The sequence below is a fragment of the Podarcis vaucheri genome (genome assembly GCF_965113315.1).
Source record: "Podarcis vaucheri genome assembly, chromosome: 3".
NCBI lineage: Eukaryota > Metazoa > Chordata > Lepidosauria > Squamata > Lacertidae > Podarcis > Podarcis vaucheri.
Window position 1 is genome coordinate 36,447,240 of NC_138761.1, and position 19,144 is coordinate 36,466,383.

The following is a 19,144-nucleotide window of genomic DNA, read 5'->3' on the forward strand; positions in this document are numbered from 1 at the left end:
AAATAAGATCTAAGTTTTAAGTTTTAGGGTCTTTTATAGTAAGATAAGGTTAAAATAGATTAAGGTAATTTAATGACAGAATATTATGAAAAATGGAAAGGATTTGCTGTGATAATTAACAACTAGGATACAAACAAGGGAGGAGTGAGGAAGTCAATGAAATAAGGTAATGACAGTTAAGGATTTTGGAATATTGGATTTGTTTTTAATTTTTTGTGGTTTATTTTTGCTTTCTGATTGTCTTGTGTTACGTGTTTTGTTGTTACTTTTTGATTTTGATTTTTATTAATTGGTATTGCTTGATCGTGGTTTGTTTTCCTTTTGTTTTTTCTCTTTCTTTCTTTTTGTTTTTCATGTAATTTTAAAATTCTTAATAAATATCATTAAAAATAAATAAATAGAAGTTGGCATTTCTGATCATTTCTGGAGAAGCGTGGTGCAAAGTTGAGGGAGGGTGAGGCTGTTTTGCATGCACGGGATTCTCTCGGCCACTCTGATTTCTGTCGGTGATGATATAACTTTACACTGCCGGGTTTAAATCAGTCCTTGAAGAATTAGTCCGTGCCCTGCAAAGGGAGAAAGCGTTGTGTTGTGGCTCCTTTAAAGCGAGAAGCCCGTAGCTGTGGTCAGATTCACCACTGCTGGGAAATGAATCTCTGGAAACCGCATTTTTCTCAAGAGTGCCTTGCGGGCTGGTTACTAAATTTGGTTACTGGGCTTAAATAATGCAGCATGGCAGGGCCCAGTGGGTTTGAACATTGCCACATCCAGATAATCTTCGGGGTGGCTGAGATCTCTCTCTCTCTCCCTCTCTTCTGCCTCCACGTGAGGCCTTGAATCTGACAAGGGACATCATCTTAAATAATCGGCACTAGCAGAGATGAGTCCGAGCTGCAAAGTTCTGTTTGCTTCGGAGAGAGACCTCTAATTTCGACAGTGCCTTTCAGTGCGCTGTCTCGTGCAGCGCTGCCTCCCCGCAGCACACACAAATAGATGCAATGAGGGAGACACACCACGGAAGATATAAATGTGACATTGCTCCCATGAAAGTCTTCCCCACACAAAGTCCTTTTCTTCTTGCACCTTGTCTGCTGTTGCTGAAGTACACACGAATCCAAGAGGAAGGGAGGGCAAAGGACCCACAGTCCTGCTCTGGCCTGAGCCCATAGAAATATAGAAAGTATAGGAGCAGAAACCCCTGCCTTGGGGTGATATTTGGGGTGATATTTCATGCTCCAGACCTCACCACAGTCTTATGCACCAGAGCATCCATATCTGGCTAGCTCAGTAGTGTGGATAAACCCTGAGTGTGACGGACTATTATTCCAAATATTCACTTTGGTCTCCTCCAGATGATCTTCTTATTCAGCATTCAGTTTATTCAGCATTCATTCTGATTTGCATACAGGGTGTTTACAGAGTAGCTGGGGAAACCCAGCCAGATGGGTGGGGTGTAAATAATAAATTATTATTTTTATTATTACTACACATATGCCTGCTAATCTTTCATTCATCTCACATGTTTCTGTGCATTTCTCATCACTTTCCTAATGGCAAAAAGTCAGTTTATTTTCTAAATCAGATTTGCTGTGCTAGGGTAACAGAGTAGTTTAATTGCACAAACCTAAATTTCCAGGATGTACTTGACTCCTACCCACAAAATAGAGACAGTTTGGAGGCAGCCTTATGTACTGGCTATGCTTGCAAAACAATTGGGGTGTTGTGTTGGGTAAGCTTTGTTTTTAAAAAGGGAGGTATGTGGCTGTTCTGTGTGGATGACTGGGTTCCTTATGAGATAGGAGAAATCAGGAATAAAATGAAATATTGAAAAGAATGAACAGCCCCATGACAAATGCCCTTAAAATATTCCGTTTGTAATTTCATCTTGAATGGATCTTCCGAACGTTGATCTGAATCTCGCCCTTCCACACCTGAAATTGCTCCCCCGGCTGCAAACCTCTGTTTGTCTGTCCACTTTGTGTGTATTCAAGTGTGCCATCAAGTGACAGATCAGACCAAGGAGACAAGATGTGCTTCACAGCTTGACTCCCACTGAGACATTCCTTAATGTGATACTAAGGTCACTTTCAGATGACTTATTGAGCATTCATTCTGATTTGTTTGCGGAGAAGTTAGACTACTTCTGTTAAGCAGCTGTTGTCCTGCACTGCCCAGAGCATTTCCTCATCACTTTTCTTACTGCAGGAAGTCTGAACTTCTGGGGAAGCAGCTTTGTTGTGCAAGACTTCTGAAATAACTGGTGTCATGGGTTTCTTTGCCAGGGGTTCCTGGAACAAACACTTCCTGTCCTTTAGAGTGTGGTGTTAAGAAAACACCAAAAAAGGTAAAGGTAAAGGGCCCCTGGATGGTAAAGTCCTATCAAAGGTGACTATGGGGTTGCGGTGCTCATCCCGCTTTCAGGCCGAGGGAGCCGGCGTTTGTGTGGTGCAGTGCTTAGAGTACTGAACTGTAGACCTGGGAAACCACGGTCAAATCCCTATGCAGCCACTAAGCTGACTGGGTGATCGTGGGCTAACCTACCTCACAGGGTTGCTATGGGGTTGAAAAGAGGTGAGGAAGAATCATGTACACCCCCTTGAGCTCCTTGGAGAATTCCTTTGCCTGGGATCCCAAAGTACTACGGCAGGATTTGCTGTGGGCTCAAGTCTTACCAGCTCAGAATACACACAGTTTCTTACATCCAGCACCCACCCACCCAAGCCCAACAAATTAAGCGTCACCATTACAGTGGGACCTCGAGTTACAAATGCCTCAGGTTACAAATGCTTCAGGTTACAAACTCCACTAACCTGGAAGAGTTACCTCGACAACTTTACCCCAGGATGAGAACAGAAATTGTGCGAAAGCATTAGTGAAAGCACACCTCTAGTTAAGAACAGTTTCAGGTTAAGAACAGACCTCCGGAACGAATTAAGTTTGTAACTAGAGGTACCACTGTATCCTTAACTTGCAGCTGCTTTTTGTCCTTTTCCTCGCTTTGCAGAAATGCAACCGTCAAGCTGTCCATGGTGGAAAGCAAAGACGGGTTTTAAAAACCTCCAAAGAAAAATGTTGGACAAGCTCATTCCACCTCGAAGATTTTCAGAGAGAAGCTAAAGTGGGGGGTGGAGATTTGGGGAGGGGTTGTTGTTGAAAACTGGTAGCCATAAATTGATTGGGATGCAATCATCTTCTACGGATTGGGTATGAAGACATGCTCAGAGCTATAATGTTATAATTTTATTCCATAATCAATCTCTTTCTGCACCGAAGGTTCCTCGGGTGCTTCCACCGACTCTCCCTTTAAATCAGGTAACACTTGGCAGGAGATTGAATTGACAACGTCTCCTATAAGCAGCAGTTTGCACAGCAGGGTACCTCGGTGGCTCTTCGGCTTGGTTAGCTGGGAGATCAACACTTGTCAGAACCCCACCAGCCTCTCCACCCTCTCTCTGCTTCCATTGTCCTAAAGCAAGGACAGATAAAGCAATATTACACCTTTCCCTTTCTATATAGATGTAAGCTCAGCCTTTGCTCAACAGACAATGGCTCACCAGATTCAGTATGCCACATTTTTAAAACCTCTTGTTCCCCGAGATCAGCCCTGCAAGAGGTCCTTGCGCTAAGGGAGGGCTGCTTTACCACTCAGTCTGATGCATGTTGACTAGGAAGTATGTCCCCTTGAGGCCAATGGGGCTGACTCCGAAGTCAGCACACACAGGGCAGGGCCCTAGCCCTGTACTAGGGCATCTGCTTGGCATGCAGAAGGTCCTAGCTTCAGTCCCCATATGGCGTCTCCAGGTAGGGCTGGGAAAGAGAGAGAGACACTGCCAGTCAGTGCCATAGACAGTACTAACAATCTTCCATAAGATACACTGAGTGGCTCCTGCTATGTAAGTTATTTAAAAGGCCTGGATGAACAGAAAGGTCTCAAAGACCACAGAGATGGCACCAAGCCAGCCTCCCAGGGAAGGCTGTTCCCAACCGGGGTGCCACTACTGAAAAGGCGCTCTCCCTAGCGGTCGCCCGCCTCCATTTGGTGCAGGCACTGAAGCAGTTCCTCTGGAAAGGATCTTAAGTTCCAGGTAAGTGAATATAGAGGTAAACAGTATTTCAGGCCACTTGGTCCCAAGCCATTGAGATCTTTAAGGGCTTAACCCAGAATTTGGGACCAGAAGTCAACATGGAGCCAGCGCAACTGATAAAACACAGGCACCCTATGATCAAACTGCCCAGGTTAATAACCTTGCAGCCCTGTTCTGGATCATGGTAGCTTCTGGGTCTTTGTTAATGGCAACACATTTTTCAATACGTACTCTTAAATCAGGTGTGGAGAATCTTGGCCCTCCAGATGTTGCTGAACTACAACTCCCATCCTCCCTGGCTATTGGCATGCTTGCTAGGGCTCATGGGAGTTGCAGTTCAGGAACATTGGGAGGGGAGAAGAAATCCCCTCTCCTGCTCTAAATGGTTACCAGAGCATGGATACATGCACCCAAGCAATCGCCTCGCAGGTAAGCTCATGTGTGGCGTATCAGTTGATAAGCTGAAAGGGTGAACCCAGAAAAGGTTAGGAGTAATCCCAGAGGAGGCGATGACTCAGTGGCAGAGCATATGTTTGAAAGGCCAAGTTCAATCTCTGACATTGCCAGCAAAAGCCTTTTGGGTGGAAGGGCTAGGAAAAGAACATTACCTGGGGAGATCTGCTGCTAGGCAGGATAGATAGCAGCGAGTTAGCTAAATGGCCCCTGGTCTGACTCAGGGTCCCTCCCAAACATCTTTTTTATTGAGCATTCCTGATGATTTCCTCATGAGGGTATCTCGGCAGTTATATGGGGTCTCACTTTTGATAACAGTTTGTGCCTTCAGGTGTTTCAGAGCAGAAACTTCCCCCTGTAACTTTCTGGACCATGAATGTCCCAGTTTATTTTTCATCCTGCTTTCGTTGCGCTGCAGCAGAAGAGTGCCTCTCCAGACGGGAACACTGGGGAGGCACTGCAGAACAACTAATAAAGCAGAACGATGTGCGGACAGTCCAGTATCAATCCACCACTATTGCACTATCAATGACTTTTTCCAGAAAACGCCTATGAAAAGCCGAACATAAAACCCAGTCTGGAGAGCCCAGTGTAGGCTGGTTTATTAGGGCAAATGGAGCATTGCCCCCTCAGCCTCAGTTTGCTCTCAGCCAGCTCCAACCTGCCTGCCTTCTTTTTTTACAGGCAACCAGTTCAGGGGGTGGCGCTGCTTGTCTGCGTCCTCTTCCTTGGTGTCAGTTTTGCCCTCATAGAACTCAGCAGGGAGCTGGCTGGGGGACAGAATCGCTTGACTCTGCCTGTTATTGGCTCTAGTTCCACCTAGTGTTGGTCCTCCTGCCTTTTGCTATGCCTTCTCCCAATGCACACCAGCCACCACTTGGTGGGGAGGTGATCCTCAGTAAAAGGAAGCTCTGCAGCTTCTTTTAGGCTTCATGGAGAGAACTCAGGTAGCTATGCTTTTGGATAATTCAAGCCTTTTCTAGCCAATGCTTAATATGAGCTGAACATTTTTTTAAAAAACAGGGTGTGTTGAAAGACCCTGAAAGAACTTTGACCCCATAGGGCAGGAGTGGCTCACCTGTGTGTCTCCCTCTCACCCAATGTTGCTGGAACTGCAGCTCCCATCATCCCTGACTAGGGCCCATGCTGGCCAGGGCTGATGGGATTTGAAGTCCAATCACATTTCGCAGGCCACAGGTGAGCCAAGCCTGCTGCAAATAGGTATTTTAGGATCATAGAGTTGGAAGGAACCTCAAACGCCATCTAGTTCAACCCTGTCCATGCAGGAAGTTCACTGCTACAGCATCTCTGACATGTAGTCATCTAGCCTCGGCTTACACAACTTCAACAGGGGAAAGTCTACCACCTTCTGAGGTAGCCTGCTCCGCTCCTACTTCCAGCTCTGCGACAGGTAACATCACTTTGCAGAAGAAATCAGTTCTGAATGCCCTTCATAACCTCTTCAGCTCCTTTTCTCTTGTAACACATCTACTGGCCGCAAATCAGCAAGCATTAATGCTCCTTTGCTGCCCTCTGGTGACAATTGCACATTTCATAAATTAGGAGTGAGTGTGAAGGTCTTATGCTGCCCCTTGCCGTTCAGCCCTTCTCATAACAGAAACTCGAACTATGCCACAGGCAGCTTATGTTTGGGTTGCCTTTCCATGTTTGCAATTTACCTGGCTGGAGAGCTTTCCAGCATAAAAACATATGCATTTTGCTCCTGCGGTTTCCTTCTCTTGCAGGTCCTTCAACTATGGCCTACTCTTTTAGAGGAGGTATTCCAGAGGGCAGAAGGCAGGGAAACCAAGGGTAGGTGCCACCTGAGCCAATGACAGGCAGAACCACCTCCTTCTGCTTCTGGTCCGACCCTCCTCCTCCCTGCTGTGTTGCACAAAACTGAAACTAAAGAGGAGGAAGCTGTCAGTCGGTGCTGCCGCCCCTTGGAGTTGTAAGTAAGAAGCCAAGAAGCCAGAGCTGGATCAGCTTCCACTTAGAGTTGCCACCATTGTTTTGGCAAAATACGGGGGGGGGGGGGCTGCAGTGGTGGATTTTTTTTCACCTGATGCAGACTAAGCAATGCATTACAATCTATTGCAGCCTAACAGGGTGGCCCCTCTGGAATTTGCCACACACACATACACATGAATTTGTAAATCTGTCTGTGCTTTGCTGCACAGAGCTTCAATACATGACATTCCATGCACCCTTTCAAATAAATGCGCATGTACAGCAATACATGCAGGCCAGGGCAAATAAGTAAATAAATGGGGGAGGGCATATTCTGATGAGGGAATGGGCTTTGTTAAATTTCTGAAAGAGAGAGAAAATATTAGGTGGGGAGCAATCCTTGTGGAGAGCTATTTCACCCCCAACCCTCCTCTTTCAAATGTCATGCAGATAACTTTGTTTGGAAATGGGGCTTCTGGGCTACGCTGACACAAAGCGGCTTGCTTCTAGAGCCTCAGAACCTGTTCCTCCTTGAAGGACGGGGCCCAGAGCTCACAGGCTGCAGCTCTGCAGATGGCTGCCTTAATTCAGCCAAAACAGCAGGGAACTGGAAGCAACAACATGAAAGCCTTGCCCTGGTTTGGTCCTCCTTGGAGGCAGGATGAGGAAAGGATCCTCTACTTGGCTGAGAGAAAGAGTACGTAGCAGAATACAGAAATACGGGACAAACTCTGTCCTGCAATGAATCAATACAGGATGTAGCATTTTACACTGAAATACAGGACGATCCTGTATTATACAGGATGGGTTGCAACACTGCCTCCATGGCTGTCGGGAACAGGAAGAGCCCAGGTTCCCCCCTTTCCTTTCCAGCTAATGTCATATGGGAGAGGAAGAGAGTTGTTGTGGACCTGGGCCAATGGATGACAATTACAAGAAAGGAGATTCTGACTAAAAACTAGGAGGAATTTTCTGACAGTGAGAGCTGTTCGACTGTGGAATGAACTGCCTTGGAAGGTGGCTGACTCTCCTCAATGGAGGTTTCTAAACAGAGGTTGGGTGGCCCTCTGTCAGAGATTCTTCAGCTATGATCCCTGTAGATGACTCCTAGGGTCCCTACAGGTCTATGATTCTAATAATAAACAAGCATGCAAATAAATCACTGCTGAGGTGCACCTACCATTGTGAGGCCTGAGGAGATTCTGGTGATGCATCCCCAGCGGTTGCCATTGGCTACGGACTACCTGTGACATCACAAATGCCCATGGCAACTGGGTGGGTATAAAAATGAGCCCTTTCCTCTTTCCCAACAGACCACAGTGGGCAACAGCTGGGACAGGAAGTGTTGCCCATTTTGCCACTTGGAGGAGGGGAATCAGCAGGCGGACAGAAGCAATCGTCTAGCTGTGGGATGCTGTGGAACGATAATAAGGCAAGTTCACTTGCTGAGCAGAGTTGGGGCTTGAAGGTGGCTGACACCCATTGTCAGAAACTGGCTCACATCTAGTGATGGACCTAACTGAACCTGGAAGATGTTAGTGGGTGGAAGCCAATGGGTTCTCATTCAGATATCAGTGAAATGCCATGAGGCTGAAGCAGGTGGATGTTTGTAGATTTATGCTCGTTGAAATTCACTTTCAGAAGCCAGTTGACAAAAGCCAGGGGATATTTGTGGGTTGAAGTTGGGGCACAAATAGGTAACAGTACATATGAAGGTTGAACTGTAAATTTTTTTTAATAATAAGCAACTCACTGCTGTGGTGCCCCCACAACCATCAGGTCTAGGAAGGTTGCGCTGTTGCCATTAGCTACAAACTGCCTCTGATGTCACAAAAGGACATGGTGGCTGAGGGGAAAGAAGCAGTTATTAGTGGGAGGGGGAGAGAGGGAAGAGCACCAGGAGAAGCAGACTGAGGCAAAGGTGCCCAAGGGGTGGCACTACCTGTTGGTTTCCTTGGTCTCAGTGTGGCCTTTGTAGCAGGGAGGAGGATGGGGACAAAAAATGGTTTTTGAAAACTGAAGGTGGTTTATTTTTATTGTTTTTGCATATTATGAGTAATACTACTACAACCCCATGCTTCTTCTCTTGAACATAAACAGGATGATTAACAGTTAAATTCAGGCCCAAATTCACCCTCCACCCCAACTGCTACTTCACTTTTTTGAAAAGCTTTTGAAAACCACGGTTAGGGCCAAATACAACTCTAGTTTCTGCCCTGTCTTAATTATCTCAAATGTGTATTCATTTATTTTTGTGTCTTACACAGACACAGCTGAATTCGTATTTTATGTGGGGTATAGTTTGTTGCTCATGACGGGTTCCGATTTTGACACTTGGAACAATGTTCATTGACAATGTAATGAATGGATGATGCCGCTAGATGGTGCTTGAGCCCTCTGGCATGGAGAAATTCCCCCCATCACTTTTTAAAATGTATGTTGTTGTCTTGTTCTTCCTAAAGGCAGAGGAGAAGGATTAGTCAAAAATGAGGGAAAGAACCCTCAACAAAACAGAGCTGGGAGTTGATTTGAATTTTACTTTCCCTCTCAAATGAAAATGCTTGCATATTTTCATATACATCAACAGATGCTATTACACTTTTTGTCCTTAAAATGGCAACAAAGAATGCCTCTTCCCTTAGGAGTGAAACTTTCTAAACCAGAAGATGCTTGTTCAGTTTCACAATTCCTTTGATTCCCTTGGGATTGGGAGGGGAAATCAATTAGGAGTGATGAAATGGAATGAGCTGACCATTGGTGGCTATAGCATTGTATCCCTTCAAACACTAACAGTCCATCAGACTCCCATCAGACCCAGCCAGCATGGCCGATGGCCAGGGATGATGGGAGCCGGAGTCCAACAACATCTGGAGGAGATGTCCCCAGAGTAGACTTTCCTTCTTCCACAAGAGCTCTTCTCTTCCCACCCACCCTCCATTAGGCTTGCATGATGATCAAGTTCTCTGTGATGCATGGATACAGTTCAACTGAAGAAGCTGCACTTCTTGAATCACCACCTCCTGATACACATCTCTTACGAGGCTAGGAGGCTTCTTGTAGTGGCATGGTGACTGGCTTAGTTAAAAGTGCCAGGGATTGGATGTTAAGTGTTAATAGCTGGATTTTAAATGCCCCTCTCTGTTCTTTGGCGAGAGGCTTTTTTTCTTCTTCCTAAAAAAACATGGCACGAAAATAATCTCTTCTCTCTTTGGCGATCACTCATAGCCAAGTAAGATTGTCTTCCATAAACACGGTCTTAACAGTGAGTCCATAAGTGACTGTGGAGGCCAATTCTGGATCCACACATCCTTCCACAGTGGGGTCATAGCTTTCCAGGCAGGAGGTGATCATGATGATGGTTTGCCAAGCATGTCTTCCTCTTAGCACGTTTCTCTCTTTCGTCCTGAGTTCGAGCATCTTCAAAGCCCATGACACCTTTGGTAAAGGCTGTTCTCCAACTGGAGCACTCACAGGTCAGTGTTTCCCAGTTGTCTGTGTTTATACTACATTTTTTTTAGATTTGCCTTGAGAGACTCTTTAAACCCCTTTTGTTGACCACCAGCACTGCGCTTTCCATTTTTAAGTTCAGAATCTGTTACACTGTTGATAGCATATGCCTCCATTTTGATTCTTAGTTCACTACAATTTCAAATGTTTATACAGTCAGCTATTTGGTTAAGTCTGATTACCCTTTGGGAACATCTAGCATTGTATATTGAGATATTTGGATGAACTTTACATTGACATGGCCCTACTTGTAAGGCATAAGAAAATCTGAGTATTTAATTTAGGCCTTTGATTTTCTATTTATTGGGGTGTGTGTAGACATCCTGCTCCAGAAGTCTTGGGGTGAGTAATAACAACTAAAAAGCCAATGTAAAATATTCGCTTGAAATGAAATACCAATCCATCTATTAGCTCATGGGAGTGTTTCCAAAAACAGGAACAGCATGTGAATCTCATAAACAGCCAAGGCCTGAACAACAGTGCCCTTTATTTATTTTCTTACAATTATTTCCCACCTTTCATCCTTCATGGAATCCAAGGTAGGATGGTTCCCAGACACTCATCCACTCCAGGCACTACCCAGACCCAGGTTAGTATAGCTCCAGCAAGACAATGGCCTTGTGTGCCTTCAGACCAGATCTGAACAACAGAATGATCGTCATATACTGCAAGGTTTCCTGGAACAGTTCACTGGTAAGTGCCTTTGTTCTTCAGCTCAAAGGACCTCAGCTCAGGACCTGCTGGAACTCGACAGATGAACAGCCGTGAGATAATAATTATAGCATGGAGCTGCTCCGCTCTGCACAGAGTGCCCAGCACCCATCAGATAATAACGGTGCTCAGGGAGTATTCGCAAGGTCATTAGCAAATTTCCTTTGGCGCTCCTGCCTGGGTTCTTCAAGAGGACACACCACAAGGCTGTGTATGACAAACATTGCTCTGGTGTAACTTCCCCTTTTAAGCCTGCTGTACTTTTGCAATCTGTAAGGGTACAAGTGGAAACCTTTTTCAAGGAAGGAGAATGTCCTTGCTCTGTCTTCCTAGTTGCAGCTAGTTCCCTTGGGCATGACCAGGATTTTTGTTAGGGCGAGCCTTTTTTTGAGAGAGATCGACCCCAAAAGTTGTTGAGCTTTTGGGGGGAGATAATGGGAAAAATCCCTCCCCAAAGAGGACATTACGGGGGGCAGGCTTTGGCTAGAGGGGGCAGAACCTCAGTTAATTGAGTATTTTTAATGCTTTCCAATAATTTTTGAGGATTTCCTCCCCCCATGCTGGTTGCCCTAGTCTCCTGAATAAGCAAAGTGAGTGTGGCAATGTTCTCTGATCAGAATGGTAGTCTGTCTTTGCCTTTAAAAGGAGCACGTGCACACATATGTAGTTACGTAGAAATGTACCTATCCTTTCATTTAGTTAAACATGCTTCTTTAGGCATAGTTCTGGCTTTTTTGGGTGGCGGGGGGAGGGGGAAATCATGCCAAACATAAGTTCGGTTAGATACCTTGGCGAGACACCATGCCCAGGGACAACTCTACCAGCAGTGGAGTTCTAAATACACTACTGGGCTAGTCAACATGGTGGCCTCCAGATATTTTGCACTGACAACACCCACCAGCCCTACCCATTGGCCATGCTAGCTGATGACAGCTGCCGTCCAAAACACCTAGAGGGCACCCTGCTGACTATCCCTGCACTAGAAAATAAGCTCTGATGAATGCAGCGGTGCTTACTTCTCAGGAAAGATGCATAGAGTATTGCGGTGCCAGTCTCTAAAAAGCTATCATCTGTATACGGCCTCACTACAGAACAGCTGGTAAAATGTGGACTGGATGAGGTAACTGTTAGGTGGATATGTAGTTGGATGACTGACCCAACCCAAAGAGTGCTCACTAAGGGTTCCCCGTCATCCTGGGGGAAAGTGACAAGTGGGGTGCTGCAGGGTTCGTTCCTGGGCCCATCGTTCATTGGAATTCATATTTCTTGGGAGACGGGAGGAGTGCGCCTTTGGGGGTGAAGTCAAACTGTTGGAAGGCTACAACACCTGCTGTGTCTGTAGAAACTGATATGGGAGAGAGATGTTTTGTTGCAGCTGGGGCAGATAAAGGCGTCTGAGAGGTCATTCCTCCTCTGGTCACTGCTATGGATGTACACCCTGACTGTCAACGTCTTTATAAATGACTTGGATGAAAGGATTGAAGAGATGCTCATCACATTTGCAAATGATGCCAAACTGGGAGGGGGAAGCTAATGCCGCAGAAGACAGAATCAAGATTCAATGTAACCTTAAACAGATTGGTGAACTGAAAATAGGGACAAATGTAAGTTTTTGCACTTAGGCTGGAAGAACAAGCTGCATAAATAAAAGATGGGGGACATCTGGCTTGCCAGTCCTACATGTGAAAAGGATCTAGGTGTTTTAGTAGACCAAAAGCTTAACATGAGCCAACAGTGTGAGACAGCTAATGCTTTTCTAGGCTGCATCAACGGAAGTATAGTGTCCCAATCAAGTGAAGTAATAGTCCTTCTCTATTCTGCCTTGGTCAGGCCAGCCACATCTGGAGTACTGTGTCCAGTTCTGGGCACCACCATTTAAGAATAATATTGACAAGCTGGAATGTTTGCAGAGGAGGGTGACCAAGGGCTCATTCAGCTCACACCCTGGAGTACTGTGAAGAGGAGGGCAACCAAGATGATCAAGGGTCTGGAAACCAAGCCCTATGAGGAGCAGTTGAAGGAGCTGCGTATGTTTAGCCTGGAAAAGTGGAGACTGAGAGGAGATATGATAGGCATCTTCAAGTATCTAAAGGGCTGTCAGATGGAAGTAAGCTTCTTTTCTCCTCCTCTGGAGGGTAGGACCCAATCCAATGGCTTCAAGTTACAAGAAAATAGATTCCTACTAATCATCCAGAAGTACTTTCTGATGGTAGGAGCTGTTTGATAGTGGAACGAACTCCCTGGGAAGGTGGTGGACTCTCCTTCCTCGGAGGTTTTTAAGTTGAGATTCCTTCATTGCAGGGGTTGGACTAGATGACTCTGGAGGTCTCTTCCCTACAATTCTCTTCTAGAGTGTAGGCCACTGAAGCTAATGCCATAATGAATTTGTTAGTTTTGAAGGTGCCACAAGGCTCTTCATCGTACGCACATTCATGGGTGCTATACATATCTCAGCGGCTAACAAAATAGATCAGTTATTGCTAGCAAAGCATTTCAGCTTCTGTCTTCACATTGTGCTGGAAATAATGAATCTCTGTTTTGTTAGTCTCTGTAATAAATATACGATGTTAGTGATTCATGGCATCCTACTAGGATGCAGAGCAAACTTTCTGAAGTGCTGAATAAAACTTTTAAAATCCAGAGAGCCTAGGACTTGCCGATCAGAAGGTTGGTGGTTCGAATCCCTGTGACGGGGTGAGCTCCCGTTGCTTGGTCCCTGCTCCTGGCAACCTAGCAGTTTGAAAGCACATCAAAGTGCAAGTAGATAAATAGGTTCCGCTCCGGCGGGAAGGTAAACGGCGTTTCTGTGTGCTGCTCTGGTTCGCCAGAAGTGGCTTAGTCGTGCTGGCCACATGACCCGGAAGCTATACGCCGGCTCCCTCGGCCAATAAAGCGAGATGAGCGCCGCAACCCCACAGTCGGCCACGACTGGACCTAATGGTCAGGGGTCCCTTTACCCTTTTATGCACATACACACACACATACACACACATATATATATGTGTGTGTGTGTGTGTGTGTGCACGCACACACACACACACACACACACACACACACACACACACACACAGTATGCTGCTAGTGATCCCCAGCCCTCGTCTCAAGAGTGGTGGGGGATCCTTTCGGATTTAAGGATCTGCAGCTGCCAGGGCTTATGGCATCCGGCGCCTCTGGATCTCCCAGCCCGGAGGGAGGGTGCGCGCGCGCGTGAAAGGCGACTTTCCCCTTCTTCCTTTTGGTTTCCCTTTAAATGGAAGCCCCGCCCACTGAAATTGACACAGTCCTCCTCGGCCGGGCCAATGGGCGCCTCGGAAGCGTGTTCTGTTTGTTACAAGTTTCACACAGCTCGAAGGCAGCGAGAAGGGAGCGTGGAAGACAGAAAAAGGAGCCGGGCCGGGTGCGCGAGGGAGGAAGAGCGCGTGTGCCCAGGAGGAGCGATGCTGGCCAGGGGCTGCCGGCGACGGGGAAGCGAGTGAGCAGCATGGCACGTTAGACCCGCTGCCATGAGCGGAGCCCCGGGCCTCTGCTGGGAGAGCTCGCTCATCTCTTCCTAAATTCTTGCTGCTGCTCCCCTTTTGCCTCTCTTGCTAAGCTCCGCTATAGCTGCTCCTTTACCTCGGCTGCCTCCGCAGCCTGCGAAGCAAATGAAAGGATTTGCTGTGTAATATCTATACGTGTTGGAAGAAAAGGAAGGGACGGGGGGGACAACAACCAAAGACTGTGCGTGGCAGTATTTTTCATCAGCAAAACCCAGACCCATCCAGGCTGTTGTCTGGAAGGAAAGGGGCGCAAGATCGAATTTCTCTCTGCAGATCCTGCCCTCTCCAAGCTACAAGTTGTCTGTACCTGAAGTTGCTGAATGCAAGCTATTCTGAGTGCCTCCAAGCGTGGCGGCGGCGGCAGCAGCAGCCGATCTAGATGTGCGTGGGTGCTTAACTCTTTCCCGGCTCTCTGGATTTGTACCATGCTCAAGATCCTCACGAAGAAGCTCAGGAATCAGAGTTTGAATGAGATCCAGCCCTTCCAGTTAAAGGTAAAAAAAAAAGGGAGCGCGGAGTTGGTTGTATATTCCAAAGCACGTCTCATTTTTTATTTTTGCGTTGAGCTGTACTGATTGCAGAAACTCTATACTGTTCTTGTTAGCATGGCCAGGGCTCGTTTTCTCCCTTTCGCATCCTGGTCGTGGCACGAGTTAACCGTGAGAGCCGCGTATGCACTTGAATAAGGCCTGTTCCTTTCGAGGGCCAGGTTGTCTTTGTCCACACAGCAGCTCAAGGGATGGAGGAGGCCTTGCACTTCCTTGGACAGCCTCGAGCCTTGAAAAGTGCACTGTGTGGATGCAAGGGTTATTAGCAAAGTGCATATTTTGTGTGTTGCGGATTATATTTGAAGGGAGACATTTTTTTGATGTTGAGAATGGCTCCTGCAAAGAGAGGGGGCTGTGCCACTCTGAAAACAAATGAATAAAACTTTTGGGAAATATTTAGAAGTTGGTGAAGTGCTTTGCTAGGCACGGGTTTTGACTGCACTTGTCTTTTCTAAGTCTGTAGATATTTCCAAATTACTTGAGAGTAAGCATATCCCCCCCCCAAAAAAAAAACCAGTGGAAATTACTTGTTGTGGCTAAACATGTTTAGGATTGCATGGTATAGTTACAGTCTGGTGCTTGCTAAAGAGCAAACCTTTGAGCTCTGCAGGACTGACTTCTGAGTAAACATGAGTGGATCAGGCCGTACCTTTTACCTGCCCCTTACAGCTCTCTTTGTTGGTAAATTACTGAGCAAGTTAATTCATTTTCATGGACTTGCCTGTGTCTGTCTGGATATTGTCAGTGAGTTCATAAAGGCTAGGGACTCCAGACACATCTGCACCATATGCTTGTGGCACATTGCATGCACATTTATTCAAAAGCTTCTCCCAAAGATTCCTGGAAAGTGTAGTTTAGTCTTCACAAAGCCACACTTCCCAGGACCCTTAACAAGTGACAGTTCCCGGGAATTTTTGGAGGAGACCATGTACTTCAAATGTGGCCTCCCTCCCGTCTGCAGGGCCAGACTACTTTTCCTGCCTCCCCCCCCCCAATATAACATTTGATTAGGGCCCAGTGAGGTGTGGGTGCTCTAGATAACCCTCAGCCAGCATGGATGTGCTGAGAGATGTAGTCCAAAGCATTTGGAGGGCACCATGTTGGGGAAGCCTGCCGCAGACAAAGGTCTTCCAGACTCCACAGTGAACTTGGCCATGCTATCTGAAGTCAAAGGGTTTCCAGGCGTCTCTAGGAGAGCAGTGTCTGGGTGGGAGCTAGCTGGGGGTGGAATTGTGACTGCCTATTCTGAGCAGTGTTGAGGTCTGCCCTTATACCTTGCATGTGTGGGTCTGGAGTGGCTTTCTAGACCCAGGGTCTGTCAAGTTTGTGTGCCAAGCTTTGGTTTTAAGCAGCTGTCCTGAAGGAATTAGCACAAGTTCTTGTAAAGCTGCCACTGCTTCTTCTCAAAAGAACACAGTTGGAGAGGAAAAGGCGTTGGAGACTTGCACAAGCTGGAGAACAGAAAAAGTTCAGCATTTGTTCAAACTTGATTTCTCTCCCCTCTTCCCTCCCCCTCCAGATAAATATGTCTTGGAATGGGGAATATATACAGTAGGCCTCTGGTTCTTAGTATAGCTTCTAGTTAATAGCACTGAGTCGGGCTTGGAGTGTTGAAACAAACTTCTGAACATAGGCAACTAGAAATTAGTAACTTTTGCTTTTTTTAAAAAAGCAGATGGAAATAATGATGCTGCCCACTTCATAAAGGGACACAGTAAAGTGTACACTTCTGAGAACAAAATGGTGCCTGATGTTCAAATGTCTCTTCATATCCAGTGGTTGTGGGCTAGCTGGCATATTAATATGTTTTGTTTCACTTGGATAAAGGATTGTAGTCCTGGATTTAGCTGGTAGTAAATGCAATTTTGAAAAAAATTATTTTATGGGACAGAATCTATAATCTCTGTTGGGTCTGTTTCATGGAGGTGTGCCCCAAAGTAACTACAGTTGTACACAAAAGTCAGTTTATAGGGTTGTCTCTCACCTGAGCATCACACAAAGAATCATAGCCTAGGCTATGATGTTGCAGACTTTGTTGTCAGCAGCTGCAAAAGTGAATAGTTTTCAGTCGTCAGAATGGCCAGAGGAGTAGAAAGATTGGTGCTCCTTCACACCCAACTATAGAAACACTGAACTTTTGACAACGTGATGTTTTAAAATAAAGACAGCACCCTTGAATCAACTGGTATATTTGCATGGGGGCAGCTGTACTGCTATTGCTGTGCAAGAAGAGGATAGACTATTTGATGCCTGTTACACGCTTCTGGTTGTCCAACCTCAAGATGGTCTTGGATATCTCCAAGATGTAACCTGCAAAAAAGTAATAGATATTAGGAACATGTCTTGACTAACTTTCTATAAACCAATACCCGGAGAGAGAAGTTTGCCTCCGAGGAATAATCTCATGTAATCTGAAACCTTGAGGGCGGGTAGACTGCCACCATCCTCCTCTCCTAACACCTGGGAATACATGCTTGTATTTGCATAGGGGAAAGAAAAATATAATAAGCATGAGCCATGAGAAAGTATGCATGGTTCAAAATCTCTCTTTAGAAATTCATGTTTATATACTTGGCCAAAACCTCATCCTGGAGCAGTTAATTCCATAGGTAAGTTTCCCCGCATTCGTGTTTTGAAATCATGTTTGTCTTTGTATATTCGTTCTTTCTCTGTCCTAATAGACAACTGCTTAAACAGAAAGCATGGGTGACTGTGTGTTCCCCAAAAGTGCAAAATGTGAGCTTGGAAGTGTGGTCCAAATCTCCACTTGGCCATAAACTTGCTGGTGGTGTTAGGAAAGCCGCTCCCTTTCAGTCAGAATGGTTGTTAGAATCATCTAGGTTACCTTTCTCCAACTTGGTACGGTCCAGATGTTTTGGACTACAATTTCTGTTGGCCCTGGGAGCTGTAGTCTAAAAACATCAGGATACAGCCCTCTTCCAAGAGTTGAAAAGAGGACAATGAGAGCATTTGAGGGGGGAAATATGTATAAATGTTCTTACTGCTTTTCTACTTTCCATCGCAGTAGAGAGCCTTCTGTGTCTGTAGTGGCTCCCTGCATGTTTTAGCACCCCAATTTTCCATGGATTCAGAACACTCTCCATCTCAGACACTCATGTTCACAAGTTGGAAGGCGACGAAGGTTGGTGGTGGAAAGGGTGGAGCTAGCACTCATCCAGACCACTCCCTCACATAATCCCATTGCTCTCCTTGCAACCCCTTAAGAGGGCTTAGGTTTTATTAAAGATAGCACCCCCATTAATCTGTGCCTCCATTCCTGCGAGGTCATTCTGCAGCCATGTTATCCTTGTGTGAACTTAAGCGGCATAATTGGATCTCTATGCTATCTTAAGGTGTGGATGTTTGATTCCTTGATCCTAGGGCTCTGGTTTATCACAGTGTAAAGGGAGTTTTCCTGAGAAGAGGTGGAGGGAGAGTTGCCAGGGTAGTTGCAAACTCTTATCCGTGACATGACTGCGCCAGAAGACAGCCTGTTTCCTTATCCTTGCAAGAAGGAAGAATGTTCCTCTGCCCTTGTGTCAACTGTTGGGCTGAGGACCAGTGAGCAAACATTATTGAGCTAGACACAGCTCCTCCTTTTTTTAACCTTGCATGGTTCCACCTCTGAGTTCTGAAGCAGGAGTTCTGGGTGCTGCCTGTTGTCTAATTGGACTTGGTGCAGTTCAAGTGCTTGTTTTTCTCAAGATAGGGATCATACATGCAACCGTTGCTACAACCACCCTGTGTAAATGCAGAAGTTGGCTGGTTAAATCCACCCAGACCAAATGGGCACAGACCTCAGCTGTAGACAGGGAGTGACAGATTGGCAGCCGCTCTTTAGTCTTACAGATGTTTAACAGTATTTCTCCATGCTATGGATTTAGGCAAGTAACAGCAAATTTACAATTATGAGAGTGAAAAAACAAGGAAGAAATCCAGTGCCAATCCACAGTTGAATATGTGACAGAAAAGAACTTCCCATGACGATCTGTTTTCTTGGTCTGTACCCATTTAAAAACACACACTCCTTTATCTTCCTTTACTTTTTCTTCCTTTGTCTGATCTCTCTTCACTTTCTTCTCAATTGGCTCTGCTGGCCATATGCATGTATGGCAGTCCTTCAGAAAGGGTGTCTTCTACCACCGGCACAGTGACCCAGATAAAACTCACCATGACAGCAGTTGAGAATTATGGTCTAGGACCATAAGAGGAGCAGTGCTGGATCAGACCAGTGGCCCATCTAGGCCAGCATCCTATTCCGTCTGTGACCAACCAGATCCCTGTAGGAAAATTTGCAAGCAGGACCAGAGAATGAACACTCGCCTTCCTGTAGTTTCCAGCAACTGGTATT

General features: G+C 46.0%; 1 protein-coding gene and 1 long non-coding RNA gene across 6 annotated transcripts in view; one reads left to right on the plus strand and one right to left on the minus strand.

Annotated features, from left to right (window-relative positions):
* Positions 1-3,227: 3,227 nt before the first annotated feature.
* On the minus strand, positions 3,228-7,790 carry LOC309527905. The gene is made up of 2 exons (XR_014217422.1): positions 7,669-7,790; positions 3,228-3,466 (listed from the first exon to the last, which is right to left on the minus strand). It is a non-coding gene; the product is annotated as an uncharacterized lncRNA (long non-coding RNA).
* A 51-nt stretch (positions 7,791-7,841) lies between these two features.
* Positions 7,842-19,144, plus strand: part of LOC309527884 (uncharacterized protein) — a 62,940-nt gene continuing 51,637 nt past the window's right edge. Inside the window, exon 1 of one of the 5 annotated variants that reach the window (XM_082214895.1) lies at positions 7,842-7,920. In XM_082214895.1, the coding sequence (XP_082071021.1) occupies positions 7,900-7,920 (21 nt within the window). In that variant the 5' untranslated portion in view covers positions 7,842-7,899. Of the gene's footprint in view, positions 7,921-14,031; positions 14,740-19,144 lie in introns of those variants that run through there. The other 4 variants (XM_082214893.1, XM_082214892.1, XM_082214894.1 and 1 more) reach the window with 4 other exon arrangements.